The sequence below is a fragment of the Aythya fuligula genome, chromosome 2 (genome assembly GCF_009819795.1).
Source record: "Aythya fuligula isolate bAytFul2 chromosome 2, bAytFul2.pri, whole genome shotgun sequence".
Taxonomy (NCBI): Eukaryota; Metazoa; Chordata; class Aves; order Anseriformes; family Anatidae; genus Aythya; species Aythya fuligula.
The window spans coordinates 138,895,627-138,921,804 of NC_045560.1; the positions used below are offsets into that span (position 1 = coordinate 138,895,627).

General features: G+C 36.9%; 1 protein-coding gene across 27 annotated transcripts in view; it reads left to right on the forward strand.

The window, feature by feature from the left end:
- RIMS2 (regulating synaptic membrane exocytosis 2) overlaps window positions 1-26,178 on the forward strand; it is a 446,419-nt gene that overhangs the window by 116,435 nt on the left and 303,806 nt on the right. For 5 of the 27 annotated variants that reach the window (XM_032181331.1, XM_032181332.1, XM_032181312.1 and 2 more), the window contains exon 1: window positions 20,942-21,532. The exons of 19 other annotated variants lie outside the window; for them this stretch is intronic. In XM_032181331.1, the coding sequence (XP_032037222.1) occupies window positions 21,411-21,532 (122 nt within the window). In that variant the 5' untranslated portion in view covers window positions 20,942-21,410. Of the gene's footprint in view, window positions 1-20,940; window positions 21,533-26,178 lie in introns of those variants that run through there. 3 more of the 27 variants (XM_032181311.1, XM_032181327.1, XM_032181317.1) reach the window with 2 other exon arrangements.

Genomic DNA, 26,178 nt, shown 5'->3' on the forward strand with positions numbered 1-26,178 from the left:
CTTTTTAGCAATATTTATACCTCAAACTTGAAGCAAGTTAGACAGCTATAATATCTTTTGCAGCTAATACAATTAAAATCATTTTCTCTCCACCTCACCTCTTGGATTCTACCATATTTCATTTCCTGGTTTTGGTTTTATTTGGGAACAAATTAAATGTAATTAATCTAACCCTTTTTGTTTCACTTGTTCTGCCTGCTGTCCTTTGCTCCCATTTCAGCTGATGGGTTCAGTACCTGGTGGCTCTGAGTGCTCCTCAGTTATTTGTGTAGTATCCAAGAAATACAGAACTAAAGCTGGCAGCATAACTTCATGCTAAGGAGCAGGAGAGATGATGAGCCAGAGACTGATTCTCTTTTTATTTATTTTTTTACTTAATTTTGCCTGGGAGATGGAATCATACGTTAATGGGATGATAAAAAAAAAATAAAAAATCAACAGGCTTTCTTGTTCTTTGCAATAAATTAACTCTGAAAGCTTTTTTATATTATGTGTGTGTGCAAAGAGGGACAGAGGGTGATACAAACATATCATTCAGATAAATTAAATGTATTTACTCTGACATGGGCAGTATAAATTAATATTTATCAACAGGAAGAACGGGGACTTCATGCCTGAAGTCAGAACCATTCTGCTAATTGTTATCAACATTGCTCAACAGGTTGCTCTTTCTGAGTTTATCCTCTCTGTTTTATTTGGATGCTAATACTAGTGTTCCCTCATTAACACACGCAAGTATGCCTTGAGTATATTTCTGTGTGTTACATGTGCTTGAAAGTCAGAGGGTCTGCTGAATAATTTCCGTGCCTAGTGTACCTCATGGTAACTGGCTTTCCTTTGATGGAGGTAATGAAAAGGATTCCTGCTTGATGCCCAGTCATGAAGGGCTGGTTGGTCAAATGGGCTGTTAGAGGGCAATATCAGCGTTGTTGGGAGAGAGTAGCCTAAAATTCAGAGATGGAGATGGGCCTTAAATTCCAGCCTCTATGAGGCTGTCATGCCAACTCTGTTCTCAGCAGCAATACTGGGAAGGCTCACAATTTTATTACGCCCAGTGGCTGTTAAGAAGTGAACATAATATATTATTATCTTTCTACTGAAGTCTTGCATAGAATATTTATCATAATTTATCATAACTTTAATGTTTATAAACCCATGTATATTCTGCTTGTTATTATTGATCAAGTTAAGAAAACTTTTTTTTTTTTTAAGAAAATTTTTGCCCTTTGAAACTTACAGTTGTCATCATGCAGTTGTGCTCAACTTTTCCTAAGGGATTCTGTTTTTCTGTTTTATCAAGCCTTAGTTCCTGAATGCTTTTTTTTTTTTTTTTTTTTTTTAAACAGCCAGTAGAAAAACATGTTATATGAAAGATTATCATGACAGGCCTATTTTAATTCTTACATTAAATGCAAAAATTGAGCTACTCTAGTATGGAGTAGATTCCATTCGTCTAGATAAGCCCTAAGAGAAAAATGTGGCAGATCAAAATGATAACAGGGAAATGATCACGAAGTGAGAAATATTTTAAATGCTTTTTTTTTGTGTGTGTACCTTGCACAGTGTAAATAACGGAACTAAGTAGAAAATGAGAACTATATTGTCTCTATTTTCTTTTTTGTTCCAAATACATTAATTTTGATGCCAAAATTAATTTCAAAAATTTAAATCAATAAACTACTTACAATAAAGGTATCTCGAAGACTCCATATACTTCAGTTTTTCTGAAAAGCAAGGTAGAATGTCATTAAAAATTTTTTTTTTGGTCATCCATGTGGAAGCAGAACAAAATAAGGAATTCATTCACTGCTTCCCATTCAGCCACTTCCAGAAAAGTAGGGCTCCATCATGCGTAATGGTAACTTGGGAAGATAAATGCCATGACTCCAACCGTTCTGCCTTCTGCTTTCTTTGCCCCCATCTTTTATTGCTAAACGTGGTGTCCTGTGTAATGGAATATCCCTTTGGTTAGATGGAGTCACCTGGCCTGGCCACTTGGCCTGTCCGGTCTCAGTTTCTTGTGCAGCCTCAGCCTCCTCACTGCCAGGGCAGCATAAGCAGTAGAGAACTCCTTGGTGCTGTGCAAGCACTGCTCAGCAGTAACTCAAACATCAGTGTGTTATCAACACTGTTCTGGTCACAAATCCAAAACATAGCACGACATGAGCCACTGTGAAAAATACAAACTCTACCCCAGCCAAAACCAGGACACTTGGTCATGTTCCCTGAATCTCAAGGACGTCAGTGCCATTGCTGTCTATTCCTTACTTTTTTTTGGTTTTGTTTTGCTTTTAAGTTTTACCATTCCTGAGTAGTACTTATATTTTTGTCCTGTTTTCTTTACTAGTATTATTCTCTATTAACACAGTAGTAATTGTTTGAAGTGTTAGACTGGCCTTCTGTTCTCTTCCCAACAGCTCCATTTCCAACTGATAGATCCTAAACTGCTCAGACACATAGGTACTTGAATGTAGATCCTCTGACTGATCTGAAATTTGTTGCCTTAAAGTAGTCTGGGATGATTTCAGATTGCACATTCTCCAAGGGTGTTTTTCTTACGTTGGACATATTGCAGAGGAAAAGAGAAGTCATAAACGATTCAGCAGCAGGTTGTACTTAGCGCCAGCAGAACGGTTTTCCATTATTAATTTTTTTTCTTTGTCCATATCCAATATTTATAATCCACCTTACGGTGTTGTTACAGCTTTCTGTGTTGCGAATCTGTGGAGGAGGCAGCAGCAGCAGCCACACCGTAAGATCTAGTGTTAATTTACTTTCAGTAATTGGCCATCCTAGGTGACAATGCCATAATTTGTTTTGCGTGGAGATTTTATGCTAAGGGCAGTTAAGAAGTCACCATACATAGTGGCTTTCATACACTTAACCGTGCGAGCAGAGTATGGATTCTGATGTAGTATAATGCTAGGTGTTTTGAAAAGTGCCAAATGATGTGAATCAAAGAAATGCAAAATATTACTCTGTAATCCAGAGCCTCAGAAGGTCCGTTCTGAGGTCTGCTGTGCACAGATGGTGGATTTATGGCTGTATGCACTGCAGTTCTTTGATTTGTATGATCCAATTTCACATTAATTCTGGATTACACAAAGGGCCCTCTTTATTTTATTTTGATAAAAAGCACTCCCATACTCTTATTGTCCCCAAGATCTACATTACCCATTATTCAGTAAGCTTAGTTTTATTTCTAGCAACAAAATGGTCTGAATAGGCGTAGACTTCTTTCAGTCGTTTTATAGCATGTGAAATGGCTGATTTCTTCATTCCTCAGCCTAAACCAAAGCAAATGTTTATAATGTCCTATTAAAATGTGTGTAACATCCCATTAATAAAAGCTGGGGAGCAGGGAACCTTAATGCTTTTTCCTATGCCATTCTACTTGCCTGAATTGTTAGATCTGCAGGTGATGTTCCCATGTTTGAATTGTGTGGTAATTATTTTTCTTGTGTTTGGTAAGATCAGTTTTAAAGCCATGTTAGTCATTTTCCAGATCTGACTTTGTTTAGTTGTTTAAATCGTAAATCTTGTGTCAAATTCCAGATGTGTTGATTTGTATACAAACTCTTTCCTATCTGTCTGGCCATTCACACTCCTTTTGTGGGGATAGCTGTCTTGAAGTAGGGAATGAACCATACATCTTCCCAGCAGAAGGTTATGGTCATGTAACTATTTCTAATCTCATGCCTACCTGAAATGATATTATTGTAGTTCAGGCAGATGTGAATTAATTAAGATGTGCATTGATTAATTGATTTAATTTCCCCCCAAAACATCTTCATAGAATCCGAAATTCTTTCCAAAGTTTGAAAATGTTAACTTTTACTTTACAATATATGTTTTTATGCATTCTATTACTGAAAGATATGCTCTTCTCAGGGATATTTTCCATGAGATTCAACGTAAAAAATTGTGAAAATATTGCAGGAAAGTTCGTTTGCATGTTTTATGAGTCAAGTTATTATGTTTGCTTCTATCAGAGGATGAGCCGTATCAAAAAAGAGAGTTGGTTCTTGGTATCTGTGAAGATCGTGATCTGTGAGATCATGATTTGGAGCAAGACTAATGAACAAAGCTGCCTGAACCCTCTTCAGAACTGTAAGGATATGAGATTAAGTCACAAACAAACAAACAAACAAAATGAAAGGAAACAACAAATTGTGAGAGTGAGCAGCTGCAGAGTTGCACAACAGCAGTATCCATTTCCCAGGCCAGCAGGCAAAGATAAAATACATCTCTCTTCCCTTCTTTCCAAGATACATGTGTGTTTTGGGGGTTTGTTTTCTATCTTCCCTATTATTTATTCTCAGAAAAAATACAATTCTAGAGAAGTTTTCACTAACTATAGTGGCTTCAGGGGGTTCATTTTGTTCTGGGTGAGAACTGCAAACAAGATCATTGAGGTTGCTTGGGTCTGGAGATGCAGGTTTTTCTGCATGTAATTTTTATGGAATGTATACATGCATTTCCCACTACAGAGGTGTTTTTTTCCAATGGTGGCAGAATGGAAATGGTCCACCGTGTCCCTTTGCTTCCATTCCTGGAAGGAGTGCCAACGTGAGCCGGCAGCATAGGCTCTGTCTTTTGGGACTGCAGTTGGGGATGTCAGGGTGTGAGCGGAGAGGAAAAAGAGACCAAAATAAAATGGAGCAGGAGGAGAGAGGAAAAAGCAGGCACAAGCTAGCTGAAGAACAGCAAAGAGCAGCATGCATTAAATAACTGAAAATGTGTGTACATCTGTTTCATGTTGTATCTTTTACAAATAGCTTTTCATTAATTACTGAATTACGAATGGATGGTGCTGAGAACACCACTGACAGTAGGTTATTGCAAGTTAAAACACGATGCTGGCACGTGGAAGATCCAGTCATATTTCTTTCCATCAGGCTGAAAACCGTCCACTTTCCAAGATTATCACTGTTTTTTTCATGCAACCTACATACTTATGACACCGCACTGTAGTGCAGCCTCTGATTTTGATTGTTTTGTTTCCGAGTACCTGTGTTGAGAGCTCAGGTGTCTTAAGAAAAGCATGCAGTCTTCACTTGGAGCTGTGGAAACCAAGCATATTTGAAAGCACACTCAAGTTTATTTTTCCACCTGCTGAACTATTTAAAGACTGTGAAAAATATAAAAAATACCTATAGAGAAGATGTTTAAACTAAGGGAGTTGGTATCCAAGAGGTAGAGTGAAAATGCTATGTGTAGATTTCCACATGTTCATATTTACCCATTAAGGACAACTGAGTTTTTAAACGTTTTAGAATTCTTTATATATGAATTGACTGACATGAATTTATTATTTTACGTGGTTTTGGCCATCACAGTGGGAAAGATACGCAATTGCTGAGAAAGCAAAATGATAGGCTTTGCCTTTATGAATAAAGCTAATCACTTTGTGCAAGTATTTTTCAGGTGAGTTTGAAATTAAAACAATATTCCTTTCCATGGATGGGTACAGAGCTGTCACGGACTAACATGATGCAAAACTTGGGCATTACAAGTACCCCACAATATTTTGAACATGTTAATTAAAGATTGAAGTTTTATGAGATTGGAACTGCATGCACATAAGGTTTTACCTTTTGTCGTTCTTCTCCTGTTCCAGTAATTTTCTCCACTTTGATAGCCAGCCCCTGGTGTGGTAAAGTGAAAACAATGTCAGTCTCAAAATTTTAGTCTCAGTACTTCTGCTTTTTTTTCTTGTGCTGTCTACCCTATTTCAGTGTATGCTTCATGTGTTTCTTGAGATAGTGACTCAGAAGAAATGAGGTAGTTTCCTTTTACTCATTTCATACCTCTATGTACAGGTCTGGGGGTGTGGTTCACCATTTTATGGCTATTCCAGTTTACAGGTAGAAACCAAAGCTACTTTTATTGACTGTCTAAATCTGGAACAGCATAAAAAGGAAATTAATATCATCTCCAGGCAGAGGAAGTGATAGAAATTTATGGGAAGGGAGCCAGAGAAAATGCGGTGCTTAATTATTGAAAAGAAGTACCTCGGGTCCAAAAAAGTCAGAAATCCCTCAGTGTATTAGTTAATGAAATAATTAGACACAACAAGGGATTAAGCTACACCGACTTAGGAGGACGAGTGAGGAGTTTGGTACCATCTCTAATGCCTGCGTGCAGAGGCTCTGTAAGAAGCTCCTGAGTGGTACTGATGCCAGTTCACAGCCCAGCAACAGCAGGCATGCTGAGCTTCTACCTCTTACTAGTGGGCTGCAGTGGGTTATAGCACCTCTGTGCTCCTCTAACTTCTGCAAAAGAGGGGAGCTTTACATCTCTCCCTATTACCTTTGCACAACTGTCATCTGAGAAGCAAAACCGTACAATTCTGCTTCTCTCCTAACCTTGGTTTTGTGGGTCTCCCACTCACACAAACCATAAATAATTTCGGTGCTAATGCAACAGCCAGGGCACACACAGCAGCTCTGTGACTGCAGTGTGGTTTTTGAGACTTCAATTACTTCTCTCTCTCTCCTTCCTCCTCTCTTTTTTTCCCTCCCCTCCTCTGCTTTTCTTTCCTGCAAAGTAACTGGACAACCAGTGAGTTGTCTGAAAACGTTTCTTATGTTGCTTTATTTAAAAAAAAAATAAATATATATATATATTTTTAATTATTATTATTATTTTTAAGCTAGCCTTCTTTCTGTAGTGGTAGAATATGTACCGAGTCGCAAAAACCCTCATGGCCCTCTTAGCAATAGTAGATACAATTTGGTGTCCTTCCCTCAGAGAAAGCCAATCTGTTTGGGAAGAGAGGAAAGAAAGAGGAAAATGCCCTTACTGTTGCAGAACTAGCCTACCTTGATACACAATCCCAAACTGCTGCTTTTCTTTTCGAACATTATAGAGTGTTTTAATTAAACACATAATATTTTTTGTTGTTGTTTATATTTGTTGCATTTCAGTGCAACCAGCACTATTTGATTTTCCTTCACTCGTAGAAGAATGAGCTTAGAGAAGTCCTGATAGTCACTGCTGATACTCGGTATCTTTGAAATGAAATTTGGCCTTCCACTGCAGTGTTACACTTCTGTATGTCACAGCTACATCTTTAGCTGTGCTAAAAGACCATTCATAATCTAAATTTATAAACAGAGATCTCAGCTGTATCAGAGTATTGAACGCTTGTATTAAACACTAGCATCAGCTAACGTTTATGGAATGAAGTGCAGTTTGGGTTTTAGCTAAATTGACCCTGAAAGAAAGTAATATCAGAAAAAAAAAAATGAGGATAGAAGTATTTTTGCTTTTATTTTTAATTAACGAGACCGGTACCTTTCTGGGTTGAACATATTTTCTCAAATCACTGTTTTGTTGACCTTGCAGAAACATGAATTTTAGGGCTCACCATGTGTACATAATCCTTAGTTGTGCTGTGCTTTTTCCTTTGGAGTCTAATTTCTCTTGCAGTGTAAATAACAGATTTTGTTTGAATTCCATATTTAAAAAATTGGTGTGTAAAGGTGAATAAGAGGCGTCTGCGGAGTGCAGCTGGGTGCATGGGCTAACATTTAATAACGGACTCTGCAAACTCAAGTTTGCAGTCTCTGGCAGCAAAGTGGTTCTGGAACCTACAGGAGGCGATTCAGTGAATGGTCTTTTGTGTTTCTGCGTTTCACCATGGCTATGTGGGCTGAAAATAAAAAATGAGAATGAATAAGTAGTACTGGCACTAATTCCTTGGCTCTTCCTTTGTGCCTCTGGAAGACACAAATAATAAAGCAATCAGCTCTGTAATGCAATGTACAAGATAAATGACAACCGAACGGCAAGATTAATAGTTCTAGTAAATGTAAACCTATTTTATTAAGTCATATTTGAGGAAAAAAATAAATGAAAAGTGAATGTAACATAATGTGACTGGGATGGCCATATTTTCATGATTAAATATTATGCTATTAAAAGGTACTGTTTTGTTTTCTGCCTTGTCCTTGGCATAATTATTTTGCTTCTCTTTCTGCCCCTTGTTGAAGCCAAATCCGTGTTTGTCCCTTTGTCCACTCTGGAGTGTCTTTTTTGATATTATTTGCTAATTTTCTTTTTTTTGTGCACCATCATCTATTTTTCACTGATCTGAGTTCTTGACCAAACTCTGGTGAGACATTAGAAATGTTTTCAAAAATATACTCATGGTATTCCTTCACTTAAAGACAGACCTTTTATTCTCTAGCCTGGTTGTCTTTCTTTCCCCTTGCTCTAGCTCACCTCTCTCTTGATTTCCAACAATGCTTCAACCGTTCGTAAGTCTCCTTCCAGATTTGTAGTAATGTGAGTGCTTCTCTCCCAGGCTCTGACAAATCTTAATTTTGTGCCTTTGAGTGAGAACAGGCCCCTCTGTGTTGCCTACTAACCAGAAGGAACTGTTCCCTTTTAAAGGAATAAACCAGCAAACTAGTGCAGTACGGTATCATTTCACGTTAAGATGAAAATACAAATTATACGAGGTCAGTAACCTTTAACTGTAAAGTGGAGTTACAAAATCCAAGGTAATATCTGGGTATGATACGCAGTGGGTTGTGCATGTCCAACTTAAGGTTCGGACCTTGCTCTGACATCTCTGCACTGTGCAGCGTTGTGCCCTGCAGCCATGCCCTGGCTTTTCGGAAAGCGACAGCAGAACGTGCCCGATTCTGCAGCGCTGGGCTCCTGGGAGACGGACTGGGGACCTCAGGAAGTGCATCATGTTCAGAGAATAACAGCAGGTTTAAGTTGCTCCAGATAGTTCTCCCAATGTCTGGTTCAGTGTTTTCTCAACTGATTCTACATGCCTGAATGGGTCCCCAGATGTAGTATATCTGCCAAATAAGTTTTTATTATGCAGGTTGCAGTAAGATAAAGCGTGAACTTTGTGCAGAAACCCATTTTCTTTGGCAAAAGGAAAACGGCAAGGCCAACAGTCCTCATGGTTATGTCTTGACAGAAAGCATTGCATTTTAGCTGCAGGTTGTTTTATTCTGTAATGACTTTCTGAAAATCTTTGGCTGAGCTTTAAATGATAGACTTCCACGATGCTCAGTAAAACAAACAAACAGAAAACTACCACTGTGGCAGAGGAGATTAAACTGGAAAGCATCTGATTTTTTTTGTAGTGCCAAATAAAGTCCAAAGCCTCAGAGGGTCATTGGATTCTAACGTACCAAATCAGTGCACAAAACCAATTTTTCTTCCAGAGGTGGATTAATTTTAATTAAACCTTGTTGACTGTGACATCAGGTCCTGGGCTGACAAAAATGGGCCTTCCTCAGTTGGATCTTTATGCTCCAGTTACAACTGTGAGGAATACTCCAAGCTAGAAGAGGAATCACAATTAATTTAACAATCTCACCTCTTGAATTTTAACAAGTCAACAACTCAACAGTTAGTTCATCCATTTCACCTCCTCATGATGCTGAGATAATTGGATTTTCTTTCTGAAATGGATGTGTAATGATTCATCTTCCTGTAACATTCCTTAGCAGGAAATAGGCTGAGAAAGATCTCTTGAAACAAAACCAATTTAACTTGAGTTTTAGACTTCCTAAAAACAATACGTATTTTGGGTGCTTCCCATGTCTTACAGCTCAAGTAAATATGATGGCTGGAGAATTTATTTTCATTTAGAAAATATGTATGTAGATTGGAAGCAAGAAGTTGGATCTTTGAATAAAGGAAAGTTGAAAGAAAAATAATTCAGTTATTACTCAGCAGGTTGGTTGCTTTGATTTTTTTTTTTTTTTTTTTTTTATGCAGAGATTCTTCTCTAAATGAGAACATCAATTGAGGATACTCAGAATCATAGTGAGAATGAAGAGAGGAAGATATGTTAGTTAATGGGTAAAAGGAAAACTGTTTGCTAGATGAGCCTCTTAAAACAAACTCTGAAGTTTTGGATATTAAGGCCAGTATTAGCAGTGTCTCTGCGTTTTCTCCTCCAAAAAGTTTTGGATACTTTGCAGTAGTGACTGATGCACTGGCGTATATCAGGACCATTTGTTCTTAGGTACTTCTTACTCCTTCAAATACCTACGGATATTTGTGAGAGAGACAAGCATATCCTGTGTCACATTTGTAGTTCTTCACAGAAGCTGTTAGTTATTTTCAGAGTTAATCTTGATGAAGCTGAGTAAACCAAGAGATTTCCCTCAAGACAAGCATTTTACATTTCATGCTCTTTGTGGCATAGGGCTTCTTCTCTTGGAAGCATTTGTTCCTCTGTGAAAATTAAATTTATTTGGAAATCTATACCATGGTGATCACTAAGTATCATGAAGTCTAACATTTATGAAAACAATCAATTACTAAATTAGTTTACACCCGTCCCCAAAGATTTTAACGCAATGGCCAGCGTTGCCATTACTCCACTAACATAAAAGTCCAGCATTAAACTGAAGTCTCTCCAAATTAAAATATTTACACGATTCCTTAATGCTTATAAAATGCAGGCTGTATGACACTGTCAAAGGAAATGAATTCCAGAGGTGTGTCCTCATTAGGAAAATATTCTTCTGGTATTCCAGCCAGCTGAAGATAGGAGCAACCCAGGACAGCATAAATCCTACAGTGACATGAAAGGAAGATAAATTAGTCTCTTTCGACTGGTTCCCAAGATATGGAAGGCTCCAACTTTTAGCCAGTGCATTGAATTACAGCAGAAATTAATGAGCAATTTAGTGTATACACGTGTTCTCTTAGCTCCTGCTTCATAAAACAAAAAGGCTAATCTTTGTCGTTTGTAGAATGACCTATTTTCTAGTATGCGCATATTTGTTTCCATCACAGATCACCTGGATGCTTTGACACACAACACAAGTTTGGAGGCCTTTAAGGGTCCAAATCAGTCATCTGAAAGTAGAGGTACTGCAATAAATTCTGTAAGATACTGGCCAGGTGACTAAAGGGAATTTATAAAAATAATTAAACTCCAAATCACATGAAATGAGATATACACAAAGTATATACATTTCCACAACATGACCACACCATGGGCTTCAATGTAGTTGTTACTTTGTTTTCATTGTAAGGAGCTTTATGATCACCTTGGTCAGTCAAGTAAGTGCTTGTGTATAGATCTCATCCAAAGAGTATGATTGCTTCTTATTTCACAAAGAAAATATTATTCCTGCTGGCTTTCCTTCTTTTTACCTGAGTGTGTATACTGAACTCGTTACTGTGCTATGTGCCTTTACCTTGTTGGGAATCATCAGCGTGCTGTTGTAGGATTTAATTTTTGCTGTCTGCTTTGTGCTAATCACGTCCTCTTGTAAATCACTCTAACTTAGAGTATAGGGGATATACATGTAAGTAGTAACTGTCTGTGAGCACTGTGGACGTCAGCTCTCACCTTGAATCAGTCATCCTGATACGAAGAGAAAAGGAAACATGTCTGAAAACTCCTAGTGCACGCAGTTTGGCTTCTGTTTGTAATATTTTACATTACTAATCATGCATGATGCTTCTTAGCTGTATTTTAAATCACCTTTGTTTTTTCTGAGTGGTGAAAAATTCTGACTTCTTATGAAAATGACGAACAGGTTTTTTTTTTGGAGCAGATGAAGATATCAATGTATAGGCATTGTTTCAAAAATCAATCACATCTCTGTTCTAGGCCAGCACCTCTTTGCCTACTGAGACACATCTCGTTGGTGAGCCATCCAGAACTGCAAATGAGGCATAAAGCAGGATTCATGTACTGTAATGAGGTGCAAAGAAATAGCAATTGATTGTGAGTCAGGTGAAGGTTAAATTGGTTGAAATACACTACTCCAAACCATGCATTCTGCAAGGTGCGGCATCTACTGCATATATTGCCTGCCGTATGAATGCGTTTTACATTTATTCCTCTGCTTATTCAACCAAAGTATCACGGCCTACTGTTCCCTGCCAGGTAAGGCAGCTACTCCTTTAGTCAAGGAAATGAAGTCTCAGCTAGACCTTTTCTAACTCTGATTACCTGATTCTTCCATCTTCATAATACTTGTTTAATACTTTTAAAATTTAAAAATACTTGCCCAGAGAGAAGCTGTGGATGCCCCATCCCTGGAGGTGCTCAAGGCCAGGCTGGATGGGGCTTTGGGCAACCTGGGCTGGTGGGAGGTGTCCCTGCCCAGGGCAGGGGGTTTGGATGAGCTTTAAAGTCCCTTCCAACCCAACCCATTATGTGATTTTATGATTCTCCATTTTATACCATGCATTTGAATAAGCACAAATGCTAAAAGCTTAACATGTGTATCTATTTCAGTAAGCTGTCAGACACTGAATAAAGCGGGGACCTGATTATAGGTTCATTTTATGCGTCAGAATTTACAGGCATTTTCTATGGAGAAAAGCAGATGTATTTCTCCTATAGGAAGCCTTCCAGTCCTGCAGACAGGAAATAAAATTGGCAGTATGTATGAATTATTTTGGTACAAGCTAGAATCATTAAGGTTGAAAAAGTTGTTTCTACATTTATTAGAAGAATAGGTAGTTTTTTTTTTTTTGATTTGCCAAATGCAATTTCTGCCCCAGCAGAAAGATAGATAGAGTTAATTATTCCCTGAGTCAGAACAATGAATTAAATAACATGCATCCCTATATTTCAGGGCATATGTATATATATGGGAGATCTATGATCAATATGAGTTTTGCTGGAAAACTGGCAGATCTATGAAAAGCATGGATTATATACTGGGGCAGTGAGCTGGGTAGGAAAAAAGGAGAGTATGTGCACACCTGCATTTCTTTTCTGACATGGTGTCAGAACACAGCCAAAGCAGGAATTGATCAGATTCAGCAATAGAAATGCAGCCATAGAAATGTGGTAGGTTATATTCATACCTCCTGAATAAGGTACTTAGACAAGTGTAAGAGCACTTTATTAAACCTATTTTGGGGGCACTCAAAGAATTTTTAGTAACGTGAAGTTTTACATCCCCCTCTTCCTGTCAATTGATTATTTAGAAAGAAAAAGATGGCTGGGCTCCTAAACTAGGCACCTTAGGAATCTGTATTTAAGTGGAATAAATCAGAGTGCTTAAGTGTCTGAGTGAATAAAATGAGGCCCTAGGGTTTTGTTGTGGACCTGAGGTAGGCAACAACATACTTAAACCTTAGTTTTCAGGATTGTTTCTATGAACATGTCACATACTTTATAATATTTAGATACTGAAATACAAAGTAATATTGAAATTGTATCTTGTGACTTAAAAATATAAAATAATATAGTGTTGAGTTTGAGGTTGTTGTTGGAAAGCAGGAGTAAAATCTGTTTTACTTTGAATCAATGTGATTATATGAAAATTTGAAATTAATATGAAAATACTAGAATTCAAATACTAGAACAGCATGATTCAAATGCCCATTCAAACCTATCCTGAAACTCAAATACTTCTTTTTTGATATTATCTAATAAAAAATGTACATTATATTTTACGATCTGAATATTATTGGAATATATATGCAATTGTATATTCTATTTATATATACACATAACTTTGGTGACTAATATGTGTAATATTAGTTCATATTCACCTAGGGACAATTCGTAGTGAATTTGCTAGGATTCTGAGCATGGGATGAATTACTGTAGTAAGAAAAAGAAGAAAGAAGTAATAATTTATTTTTTAAAAAATGCCTGATGTCATAAGCATCTACAACTTTTATTATTATGATTGATAGCTGTCATTCCTAAGTCCTACACCTTTGAGAAAGCTTTGTGATTGAACTCAGTAGATTTCCAATAGAACTTTTTGAATTTATGCTGTTCAGGGTGTGAGGAAAACTGCTGACTGCAAACTCTTTCCCTCTGCCTTGTGTTTCCAATTGGCTTGAAAAGGTAAAATGCTCGAGAGCTTTCACTCTGGCATGAGGATTTTACCATTCACGACTTGCATGTTTTGCTCTTTCTCCAGTGTAAATTGGAAATAACTTTACTTGACATTGTGGAGTTACAGCAATAGGCCTAGATAAGAGGAGAATGAGGCTTTTTATGCTGCTTTATTCCCTATTTCGGGATGTGCTCCAGCAATAGAAGCATTCTGTCACCATGCAAGTTGCATATATTGTGTGATCTTCAGAAGGGAGAGAAGAACAGAGATATGAGAAAAAAAAACAAAAAAACAAAACAAAAGATAATATATATATTAAATATTAAATAATATATAATAAAATAATAAAAATATATAATAAATAACAAAATAATAAATATGTATAATAAAAAATAAAATAATAAAAATAACTTCAAAATAATTATAATGGAAAGCGTGCCTTAATCTGAGGCTATTGATTCGTTTCAAGAAGTAGACCTGTTGTGGTAGAGTCCATCATCACGAATAAAGAACTGATTTTGATGATCATTTTCATATTTCCCTTGTCCAGTTTGTTTGTTTATTTCGCTCGTCTTGAAATGCGCAATTTGTGTGGTTTGTGCCAGTTCTGGATGTGTCCACACTGGGCCTAACAGCAGGATTTCCCAACCGAACATATGGCACATTTCCTAATATCTGCATAAGGAGCAAAATCAGGCTTCTCATTGTGTTAGCCGAGTTTCCAGAAATGTAGATTGTTTAACACTGAAACTGTTTGTAACGAACAACTCATTTAAACATTCAGGTTTCACAAGTCTTCATTTTTTCCTTTCATAGATTTAGGTTTTAATTAAGCCCCAGTTGGTCAAAATAAAGTAAAATCTCAGCTTCCTGTTTGCAAAGTATATTCGTGCCAAACTGTAATAAATTTGTAGGTAAAATCTCATGTTTAACTCACCATCTTTTGGAAAGGTTTAAAGCCATACTGACTGGTGGATCATGACTAATTGTGTCTTTTACTTAGACCACAATGGGATGTAGGAAGGTGAAACAGAAATTCAACATGTAAATTAGAAAAGTTGGCACTTTTCTGCTTAGGAAATTTAAGGCTGATACAGGCTTTCCTGTCAAGACTTGGCCTTTTGGGCTAATACGGCTTACACTCCCTGACTTTATTGGGAATCTAGGTGTGTCCAGGTTAATTTTATCTTTAATTATAAAGTAGACTTTTGCATGCTTTTTCCCTGCCGTGTGGTGATAACATTTAAAAATATCCAGATTCCTGCAAAGGTACAAAAGGTAAACTGAGAGTTTATCTCAGTGTTTTTTCCTGAATGTAAGTAGACTGATCTTGGTGTCCTTGCAGTCATTCTGAGCGTGGTGGCAAATGCTTAGGTTTGGTTTACTTTATACGTGTTGAATTAGACAATAAGCACTGTTTGAAAAAGGGAGCTTTTGTATATAGGACCTCTTCTTTCAATATATATATTGGAAGGTGACAAGTGAGTGACAAGTGAAAAGAAGATCTCAAGTATAAGGAAGTTAAGTATCAAACTGGGTAACAAATAATTGGTGCCTTTTCCAGAACTCTTACCTGAGGCTTTTAATGTGGGAATGCTGGTGGAACAGGAAACAAACTGTGGTGAGTCCTGTGTGCATGGGATACTTTTAGCAGCAAATCCAGTGGAAACTGAGAAATGAAGGGGTTAAATATAACAGAGACAGAGGGTTCCACAAGCACCACAATCCAGATAGCTTATAGACGTATCCCACATATTTCCTTTGTGATATGGTAAAGGATAACAATAGCTTAAGCAGCATTTCCTATCTTGAGACTCTTCTGTCGAACTTACCATGGCAATTACGTAGCTATTCACTGTCCAATATCTACTGCCAAAGTGAGTGGGTGTTGGCTAAGCACTACCTGCCTTTACTCCATGAACACTGACTTCAGTCTTTCTCCTCCTCTGGTGATAATGATTTTCACTCAGCTTGTTGGAATTTAACTATTTTACTATTTATGCCCCTTTTTCCAATTTGGCTGAAGTTACCCAGTGTCTTCAGTCGTGGCAATGGAGAGTAAGGTGGACAGAAAAAGCAGACAAACTACCCAGATTTCAAAGTCTCATCTCCTTGGGTTTAAAACTTGAAACTTAAACTAAAAGGAGAATATAGATTGCTGTTAAAAGGAGAAATGGGAGGAAGATGGAGAACTGTTTTTGGAAAGAAGGTCATTGAAAAGAATTACATGAATATTGATAGAATGCCTTGGAAATGAAAGTAGGGAAATAGGGAAATGCAGAAGGTACTGAGATAAAGATGCAGACGAGAAAAACCCCCCAAGTTTTGATGGTTGGATATTCAGGTGAACACACAATTGTTTACATTACTGTACTTTGTTAGTGGATATTTTCTGTGGCAAGGTTTGATCTCTTAGTTGGAATTTCAGTATCTCCCATCTGAGATCTTTGACCTGACTAAAAGAGAATAAAATCAGTATCACTTTTCCATTCTCAATGAATGTTTAACTCAGTGAATTAAACAGTTCTTTCAATATTTAATTGTTTTATGGGAAAGAGAACCGCCTCAGCGATGATAAATTCCCGTTGGATTAACCGAGAGGGGGTTCATATGGACTTTCGGGAAATACTTGAAGAAGGCGGAAAAGAAACTTGGGACTTAGTTTTCCATGTTCCCAGACACCATTCTAACCACCAGGCTTCCTGTATTAAAAACGAAGGTGCCTTGTGACTGACTGCTCGGATGCCAGCTCAAGGAGTGGATTCATTATTGCGATTCTTGAGCAGAGGCTGATGCTTCCCTGCAGCCTGGATTTAGGTACTTCTGTATTTTGGGAATGGGGCTTTATTTGCTTTCCTCTCTTTGCTATTTCTGATCTTGGATACTCAGAATACTGGATTCTGTGACTTCTGTGCTCATGCGTTTTAAGTTTACGGTTGTAGATTTTGCCATAGTACTTGCAAAACTTCTCATGTGAAGCTGAACCTTTGCACGTTGATGTGCTGAAATACAAATGAACGTGTGCTTTACCCCAGAAGAAAGTCTGGTTATATTTCATTTGCAGTAGCTAAGTCAAATGTTCATCATATTCCCGAATTAAATTTAAGTTAGTCCTTTAAAATCATGCCCCATCTTGGAACACCAGTTTGCTAATTTGACCAAAAATGAGTAGTTTTATAAACAGTTAAAACTAGCCAATGTTCGAGGCCACTCTTGTTGTCTTACTTGTCTGAAAAGTGTTGTTCAGGTATTTTTTCCAGTCATAATTAGAATATGTAAAACAATCCAAAACTTTTTACCTTAAGTATTTAGATAAATGTTTGTTAAGGGCAGATAGGAGAGTAATGCAATCGATGCGTTACAGGGATTTACATATTGTTACTTATCCAGTTTTATTACTGTCTAGATGAAAAAAAAATAGAGGTTTGATTTTCAGTAAAGTAAAAAACCTACTCCAGCTCCCAAACTCCAAGTGGCTGATCTCCACCGTTTTATTTGATTCAGTCAAACTACTTTCAAACTACAGTCAAACTACCTTTTGAAGCTACAGCTTCCTATGAAATGATGTTCTGTGTGGCTATGATAAAGAAGTGATGCCTGTAAGTAGTGTTTGAGATAACATATTTCTACACATTGTCAACATGCTTTGTATAATAGATCTACCTTATGAGCTTTCTGTATTCTGAGGTCAAGAGGCAGTTTAATCTTATATTTGAAATACAAATGTATATAAGTTGAAAAATATCCATGCACACTTGAGACCTTTTCTTACAAACAAAAAGACCTTTTCTTGAGACACTTTTCTTATATACTATAGCTGGAGGGTGTTTATTAAGATTCATCTTGGCTAGAGAAGTAGTATCTGTGTGGATCTCAGTGGGGCCTGGCTTAGTGGATACAACAATCTTTTCCCAGGCTTGCCTTTTTGTTTTGAAATGGGCCATTTCAGCCATGTCAAAATAGTCACTTACAGTATCTGGTACTTGATATTCCTATTCCGTGTAATATCTTTAAAGCATTTCATCTTCCTGGCTATGAAATCCATTGTAAAAGTTGTATAGAAATGACTTTTATTACTATTTAACAGTAATTAGCAGGAATGTGTATCTATATGTGCAGGTATAAACACAAAATATTATAATAATCAAAATCAGAGTTTAGTTAAGTCAGGCCCTCAAATGTTAGGAAATGGCAGAATTGCAAATGCTTAGGTTTAGTTTACCTTATCCATGTTGAAGTAGAGAATAAGCACTGTCTGAAAAAGGGAGCTTTTATATATAGGACCTCTTCTTCTTTCAATGTATATATTGGAAGGTGACAAGTGAGTGACAAGTGAAAAGGAGACCTCAAGAATAAGGAAGTTAAATATCAAATTGGTGAAAAATAATTGGTGCCTTTTCCAGGACTCTTACATGAGGCTTTTAATGTGGGAATGCTGAAGATATTCTTTCTTAAATTGAGACCAAATCACTCTGCCCTTCACCACAGGAAACTTTTCTAATATAAAAAATGCTGAAACGTTTAAAAATCACTACCAGGCTTGCAGTAAGTCAACTAGTACCTGTACTGTTTTGTTCTCCAACAGTATGAGTGTGCAGGAAATAAATTGTACTTGTGGTTCTGCAGACTTCTTTTGATTGTCAGCTCTGTTCTGGCTCTGCAAGGATGTGTGCTTCAGTGGGCACAACCCACTCTGCTTATTCTCCTTTATTCTGTCCCCTCCGACCTGCTCTTGTTATGCCTCTTGCTTCCTTCATTCTTTTCAGCCCAAACAATTACGTTTTGGTAAAGGTGTAAGTAAGGAAGGAGAAGGTTTAGGAAGAAGCCTACCTTATGGAGTGATTATAATAATACAGGCTACCTAGTAAATATGGGGAGGAATTGTCTCTTTGCCAAAGGGATCTCTGTGAGAGCAAAGACAGGTCAGGAAAGAGAGAAATTCTGTTTATTTTTCTGTCCCATATTTATTTTTTGAAATAAAAATTAGTACTTTTCCAGTCAACAGTAACTTAAATCTTAATTAAAAATTTCAGATGTCCAAAAAAAGTGTGTTTGCTCAAAAACCCCACATCATTATAAATGAGTTTTCTTCTAATTGCATCTATGGAGTATATGCCTTTAAAAAGTCTCTCTTTACTTTTGTCTTTTTCTCATTAAACAATATACTTACAATGTAAGAATATTGTTTACAAGCTATCGATTCCTTACTTCAGAAGAAAATGAAAAAATGAGAAATTTAAAATATGTATCCTATTTCTCAGTAGGTTTAGAACAATTTTGCAAAAGAAGAATGCATCTCATAACTTCCATATCTGAAAAATCACTGAAATCCTTAAGTATCTGAGAATGAAGGCGGAGGTGAAAGTCAAATATTCAGACCTTCCTTGCAACTACAAGAACATTTTGGCTTTGATAACCATCCATAAGTCGCACACTAAAATGTTGATCTAATTGAAATATATGGTAGGATACTGGTCTTGTAGCTACTCCGTGGTCAGCATTGTCTCCATGTAGTTATATGAGTGCGTATGAGTCTAATAATTACTTGAATAACTGGAATCCTTTGTAACAACATGATTCTGTTTCTTGCAGCAGTAATTTCCATATACTGTCTTTCAGATGGAATTGAGTGAAGGCAAAATTTCCTATATTACAAACATGAATTGGCAAGTAACGTGCACAAGGTGGTTACCTAGTGTAAAGTTTTCATTTGTTATTGCAAGGTAGCCATAAATACTCATTAGTTCCTACTCCAGGAACTCCAGTTCCCAGCTTTGCCATACATGTAGCCTAATATTTTTAACCACAAAATGTAATACAGTTGTTAAATACAAATGTTTCCATAATGCACAGTATGCTATAGGAATAAATGTAGTAGATATTAAAAATTATGTGGATTTAAAAAAAAAAAAAAAGTAGATATTAAAAACTATTTTGTGTAATACTTTGTAGGTTTTCATGTGAAAACAGGAATATTTGGGAATAGCTTTATTACTTGTTATTTTCTCTGTTCCTCTTTTGACAAGTTTAACTTAGGTGTGGGTTGGAAGTCTTCAAGGTCCCTTTTAGATAGTCCTGTAGTTGAATTGGTTCACGTTTCTTTTTTTTCCTTAAAAATTTGAGTTGTAGCTGCCATCCTTCTGGCCAAAGAAGCATGGAAGGGTACTCCATTCAGAGCACATCAAAACAACACTTTAATTAGCTGGAAGGTTGCTTATTCCCCATATCTTCTGGGATTAAAATCGCTTTCAGTGGAAGAGCTTTAATAATGGCCCTCATTTTATGTTGGTTTATTTAGAGATTTTGTAATTAGTGCTAAGATGTTAAAAGCTGCGCATAGTAAATAAGATATTCTAAGGCAAATCTTTTTAATTGTTGTTTTTCAATTTGATGATAGAATATATTCTGTCATGTTATGTAACGTTACCCTCTAATCTGGCACAAGTATTGAAAGGAAAAAGGAAAATATGCTCTGAGCCAGGGGTACTTGGTTTCTCTAGGTTCAGTAGTATTCACCATGCATATTCTGCTGCAGGATTTTGCTGTGGGCCTCAGTTAAAAATCTGCTTCTGCTTCTTGCTCTTTGACTTCTCCTGTACGTGCACCAGCTCCTAAGACAGGGGGGTTGTCTGGAAGTAGGCAGGTACGGAGCACCCAGAGATGCCACTGATTGTGCTCAGTTCTAGCATGGTTGATGCCGTGCAATGAACTTTTAAAAGGTGCTAAGGGCTTCTAATTTTGAAACGTTTTAATATATATAAAATGCAACAACTCCTTTTGGTGGTTTTTCAAGTTTTCAGTGATAAATCATTGCCTTGATGCTGCATGTGCAGTACCTAGCAGAGCAGTTGCGTATAAGATGCATACTGTGTGCTTCAGCCATGAATTGGTCCTACATTTAAATGTTTGCAATGAAAAACCTGTTATCTCATCTGAGGTACAGTATAGCCTTCCCGGTGAGACACAAGGTCTGTCATTACGGCCTCAGCTACATGTTATTTATTATGTGAAAATATTTTTCGAGTGGTCTGTCTGTCCTGTACAGCTGCCTTTACATTAAAAAAAAAAAAAAAATCGACTTACATACACAGCCACTGGTGTTAGTCATTTTTACAGGGGAGGGAAGGAGGAGGGGAAGATGCAGAAATCCTCCTCCTCTTAGACAGTAGTAACAGTGTGAGGATGCCTTGTCCTCATTTTTATTACTTCTGAGATTTTATTGCTGGCAGCCAGATGTGCTGAAACTCCTGACGACAGCATCTATTCACTGCGTGTTTTTAATAGGCTTAGAGAAATATGAGTAGAGTACATGAAAGCAGCTCAGCTTCACACTTCAGCTGGGAATGCCCAAAAAGCTTACTGCTGTTTAGAATTCTTGCTACAGTCAGGAGAAAGCCGCACGGGTACTAAATCTTCTACGACTGAATTAGAAGAATAATGACTGTACAATTAACTATCAGCCCCTGCTCATTTAGGCACAGTTTTTACAGAGACCAGGAGAAATATGGAACTTGATTGGCATGTTTGCATTTGATGGTGTGTGCAAAATAGATGACTTTTAAGACAGGTGGTGAAGAAAAATAGAAGGGAAGGAAAGAGAAAATGCAATTTGAGACACTGCGCCAGGTCTGCAATTCTGTTTTATCTCATTTTCATGGGGTTTTCTCATCCCCTCCAAATATTTTACAAAATGATCTTTTTGGACAGACGCTGAACAACACTAGGTAAGTAGAAATGAAACATGTTTCCCTTACCATTTCTGTGCTTGTGCTGATAGCAATCTATTTGCATGTTTTGCAGTGCGATACCTTTCTAATTGCACTCTTAAATATTAACATTTTTATGGTGGCAGTGACTCTCTTCTGTTGGTGCTTTTATGTTTTATGTAAGGATTTGAATGAGAAGTCAGTCTGCAGAAATAAAACCAGCACAGATAGAATAAAATATTTAAGATGGGTATGTATCTTCCAAATACATTAGCTGCCATTAGGAGCTCGCATTATTAGCTCTAATCCTTAAAGCATATTAAATAATCATAAACAAATTTGCCTGGGAAAATGATTTCTGTGTGGATGTGGCAGTGAAAGGATTAAATGCTCAGCGATGTGCCTGTTTAACCATATATAATTTGTTGGGAGATGTAAATTAGGAGCCCTGCATACCATTTGCAACACAGGCAGACAGCAGTTCCTTATTTTTAGAAGACTTTGATGCTGTGTGCGATGCTTGTCACTAATGGCTTTAACTAGCCAAATTACAGCTGGTCAGGGGATGCTTTGCAGTAGGTCGGTCAGCTCTGTAGGCTACCCTTTAGCTGTTGTTTTGTGGAAATTCAAAGCGATGGGGAGAAGTTGTTGTTTATTTGTGGGAGATGGTTATTAAATTGGCTGCTCAGTTTTATTTCTGAGAGGAAACTGAATTCATAGCAACTCATTTTTGTTGCATTCAGTGAAGATAATGTTGTAATGCCGGTGTTGAGAACTTTTTCATACTGCTTTTAAATATTAACAGAAAAAAACGATTAAGAAATGTATCTAAAAGCCTGTGAGTGCAGACTGGGGAGAAGAGGAAGCCTGTAGTTTTTTGTAAAGATAGTGCACTGATGGAAACATTCTGGAAAAAGCATGGAAGTAATATTGCAGAGACTGTACCCAGCATTTTAATCTTCCTCTCTGTATCTGTGGGAGAAATCCCTTTTAAATGAGGTATCCTTGCTTCAATACAATGATATCTGTATTTAATACTTCAGAAAACTGTTATTTCCCAGAGCATTGTTCTAAGGATTCTATCCCTTACTCCTGATGTTTCTTTTATCAATATTTTAATATTTATTTAATGTTAGTGCTTTCAAGTTCTCGTACCTTGGCTGTGAATTTCTATTTAGGCATGCAGAATGGGGGAGGCAGCTTTAGTAATCACAATCAGTTTAGTGAATTAAGATTCTTTTAGATATAGCTGAAATCTGTAGTCGGTGGGATTTTCCTTACCTCCCTTTAGTGTGCTGTGAAATCTTTGAAGCTCAACAAAATGGAGCAATAATTCATGTATTATCAGCTGTGATTGTAAAGCAGTGCATATTTCCAAGTGCACAGTTTCAGGCCTGCAGCAACCAACAAAGCCCTTAGCAACTGTTCCAGACATCTACAAACCGATTCCTGGTTCTCTGTATCTGTTTTTGCAGATCAAAGTGCCTGCTTTTTGCAGATCAAGGTGCATGCTTCTTCTTAATTTTGTGCAGACACGTCTGCGTACTGCTTTTAGGTGTGTATTTTGTTGTAAGTCTCATGCAAAAGCTGCAAATGATAGCAGTTTCCAATCAAAAGGCATCAGAGGAATATTTGATTGCATTTGTTGTGCCTGAGATTTAGAATTACATTTATTCTAGAAGACCGGCAAAGAAGAAAGAATTACTGGAAACCCAGCCTCTCACCCGGTATGGGCTGTCAGGTTTAGGATGAGAATATTTCTACATTTATAAGGAGCTGTTTAATGATTTTCTGGGTACCAGTGCAAAGCATTGTGCAATTTTTTAACAAAATGCAGCAGTAACCACGGTAGACAAGTCATGCTTTCTGTGTTATTTAAACTTTTTTATTAGTTGGAAGTTATTTAAACTTAAGGGGTAAAGAGGTTCTTTCTAAATTCGGAATAAGTATTTTAAATTTGGTCATGATAAAAGGGCTTTGAAGAAGTCACATATTGAGTAGTCACTAAAAGTCTTTCCTACATTTATTTTGGAGGGTACTCCTTGTTATTGTCTTACTCATTAGAAATTACATTTTAATTTTTCTAATTACATCAATGTAGTGTGTATTTTAGGTAGATTTTTCACTGAGTTTTGCATTATTAAGGTACCATACTTGCTAAAACCCGATTGTTTGTGCATCAGAACTGTAGCAAGGAAAACAAAAATATCTACAGCATGTACAAGATTGTGCTTTACCAATGTATAATGTGGTCTGTCTCTTTGGGCTTTGAAGTTAAATATTTATTCAGATTATAAAGCCTCTTTTGTGCTTTTTCAGTTTTATTTTCAGTCTGTTTTTATATGTAAAAAGTAAAAGTTGGAGTCCAGAATGATAACAGCTGACATTAAGCACAAAATGATTAACTACTGGTATACAAAGCAATAATGGGAAGAAAACAGGTTTACACATACTAACAGCATAGCAGGTAATAAAATATTAAGAAGAGTCATAGGGGAATAGGTAGTCTGCATATGACTGTAACTGAAAATGCATTCCTATTAATTTTCACATGATCTATATTCTTAAGAGTTCTCCTGAAGTTTAGATGTGCTGTGATTTTGGCTTTGGAAAACCAGTTATCATGGCCTCGGTGTTCTGGTATTATACCAAACATTAGCAGGAATATATATTAAGCTGCTTTTTTGTCATTTTACAAAGAAACCTTACATGAGTTGGCTTTTTATTGCATGTTCTTTGTGTTACAGTAGCTGGTGTGAGAGGACCCAAATGACACTGAACTCCTCATGAGTTAGATTGATTTTACCATCAAAATAGCTTTAGTTAGCCTCTGCTAACAGCTTCAGCTGGAGGAATATTGCAGTTCGGTTTTCAGTAAGATGCTGTTGTGGGTGTAAAAGGGCGAGCTTTACGGGCTCTTCCTCCTGGTCCTGCATGTCTCCTGTCCCACATTACCAGCTCTGGCCAGCTGAAGCAGTACGTGCTAGGAGTTCACTTCAAAATCGTGTTTCACCTACCTTGTGAGTGCAGTGCTATTTCCCCTGCAATAGGTTGCTTTCTGCTGGAAAATTATTAGAATTACCTCGTGTTAGGAAATCAGTAGAATTGTTTTGTATTCTTGGCATTTGGCAAACAGCAAGCTTGGGGAATGAAGTCTTCATGTGTCTGGGAAAGAAAGGGTGGGGAAAGAAATCGGGAGACTTTTCTTTTGATTCTGAAAGCGTACCAAGTGCTTACATTACATTCAAATTGCTCAGCAGCATCTAAAGGAGCTCCAGATTTTTGAACTCTTAATTTCTTTCTGATGATGTTAGCTGTCATTCACATGAGTAAAGACAATGAGATAAAGTTTTTGAATGTCTTTAAAAGCCTTTAATTATCAGATATGTTGGATATTCTGATCGTCATTCTTCATTTAGAGTTCAGGGTACAAATACTGTGCTGTCAGATGCTTTATTTGTAGCAGCACGCTTTGAGAAGTCACAGTTGCTTTGGGCAATATTCAGATTAAGACATCACTGCATTATGGCGAGTATCTTTTGTGACTAAAATTGATACAAATGGCACGGAGGAGTATCAGTCCAATTTTACCATTGCAGTATATATTAGCAGGGCTTTTTCTGAGAATGGAAAGCAGGGGATTTACTTAAATCTAGTTTGTCCCACAACATGTTAATATTTTTTTTGTTACAGCCATGTGAAGGTGAATTTGTTGTATAGGTTGGCCACACAGGGGCATAAGATAACTTATATATTCTGCCCCAAGTACCAGTACCAAGGTTGTTCTCACCACAAATTCTATGTACAGCAGAGGCTCGGGAATGGTCCATGCTTTGAAATTAGACGCACCTAGTTTAAAAAAGTAGACTATATTTTATTTCATTAAATTTAAACTCATTATTTTTAGAGATTCTTAAGTGTTTACGCTTTTTGAACTCCTCGGTAAGCATCTTTTAAATAAGTATGCTGATTTTCAAGAGGTTACTAAAATAACTAATATATCACCCTATTTATGAAACCAGATACTTACACAGAAAATAAGATTCTAACAGAAAACTCTTACTTATTTTCATTATTTAATTTTCTGTTTTCTTTCCTGAAGATACCTATGAGCTATTTACTGATGCTCCATTTTATAGTTAAGCCATCACATGATGTCAAGAATTACTGGCACAGACATTTGTTATTCATCATGGTGCAATTAATGATTACTTTGACATTGAAGGAAAAAGATCATTTTCTATTCCCTGTTGGGAAATGATTTTGTGGAGATATTTCTGCAGAACAGATTTTTAATTTTCCTGACTGTATAGGTTCAACAAAGCATGGGGTTTGCAATAATTTTAAGGGTATGTTGCATTTACACATATTTCTAGTCCAAGAGTCAAGGATAAAAACACAGCGATGACATTTGAACTGAGTCTATTGTCCATTTTCTGACATACGGTACTGAGTAATAACTGCAACTGCCTCCCTCCCATTCAGAATGGAGCTTGCCCATAACTACCTTTAACTATGTTGTTTGTTGGGATGTTCACTTCCCTACTAGATACATATAAACCCATCTTAAACCATTTCCTGAATTTTTCAGCTGATGTGCTTCATCAGTTGAAAAGCCATGTGATACTAGAAAGAAATCCAGAACATTTATCTGTATTCCTTTT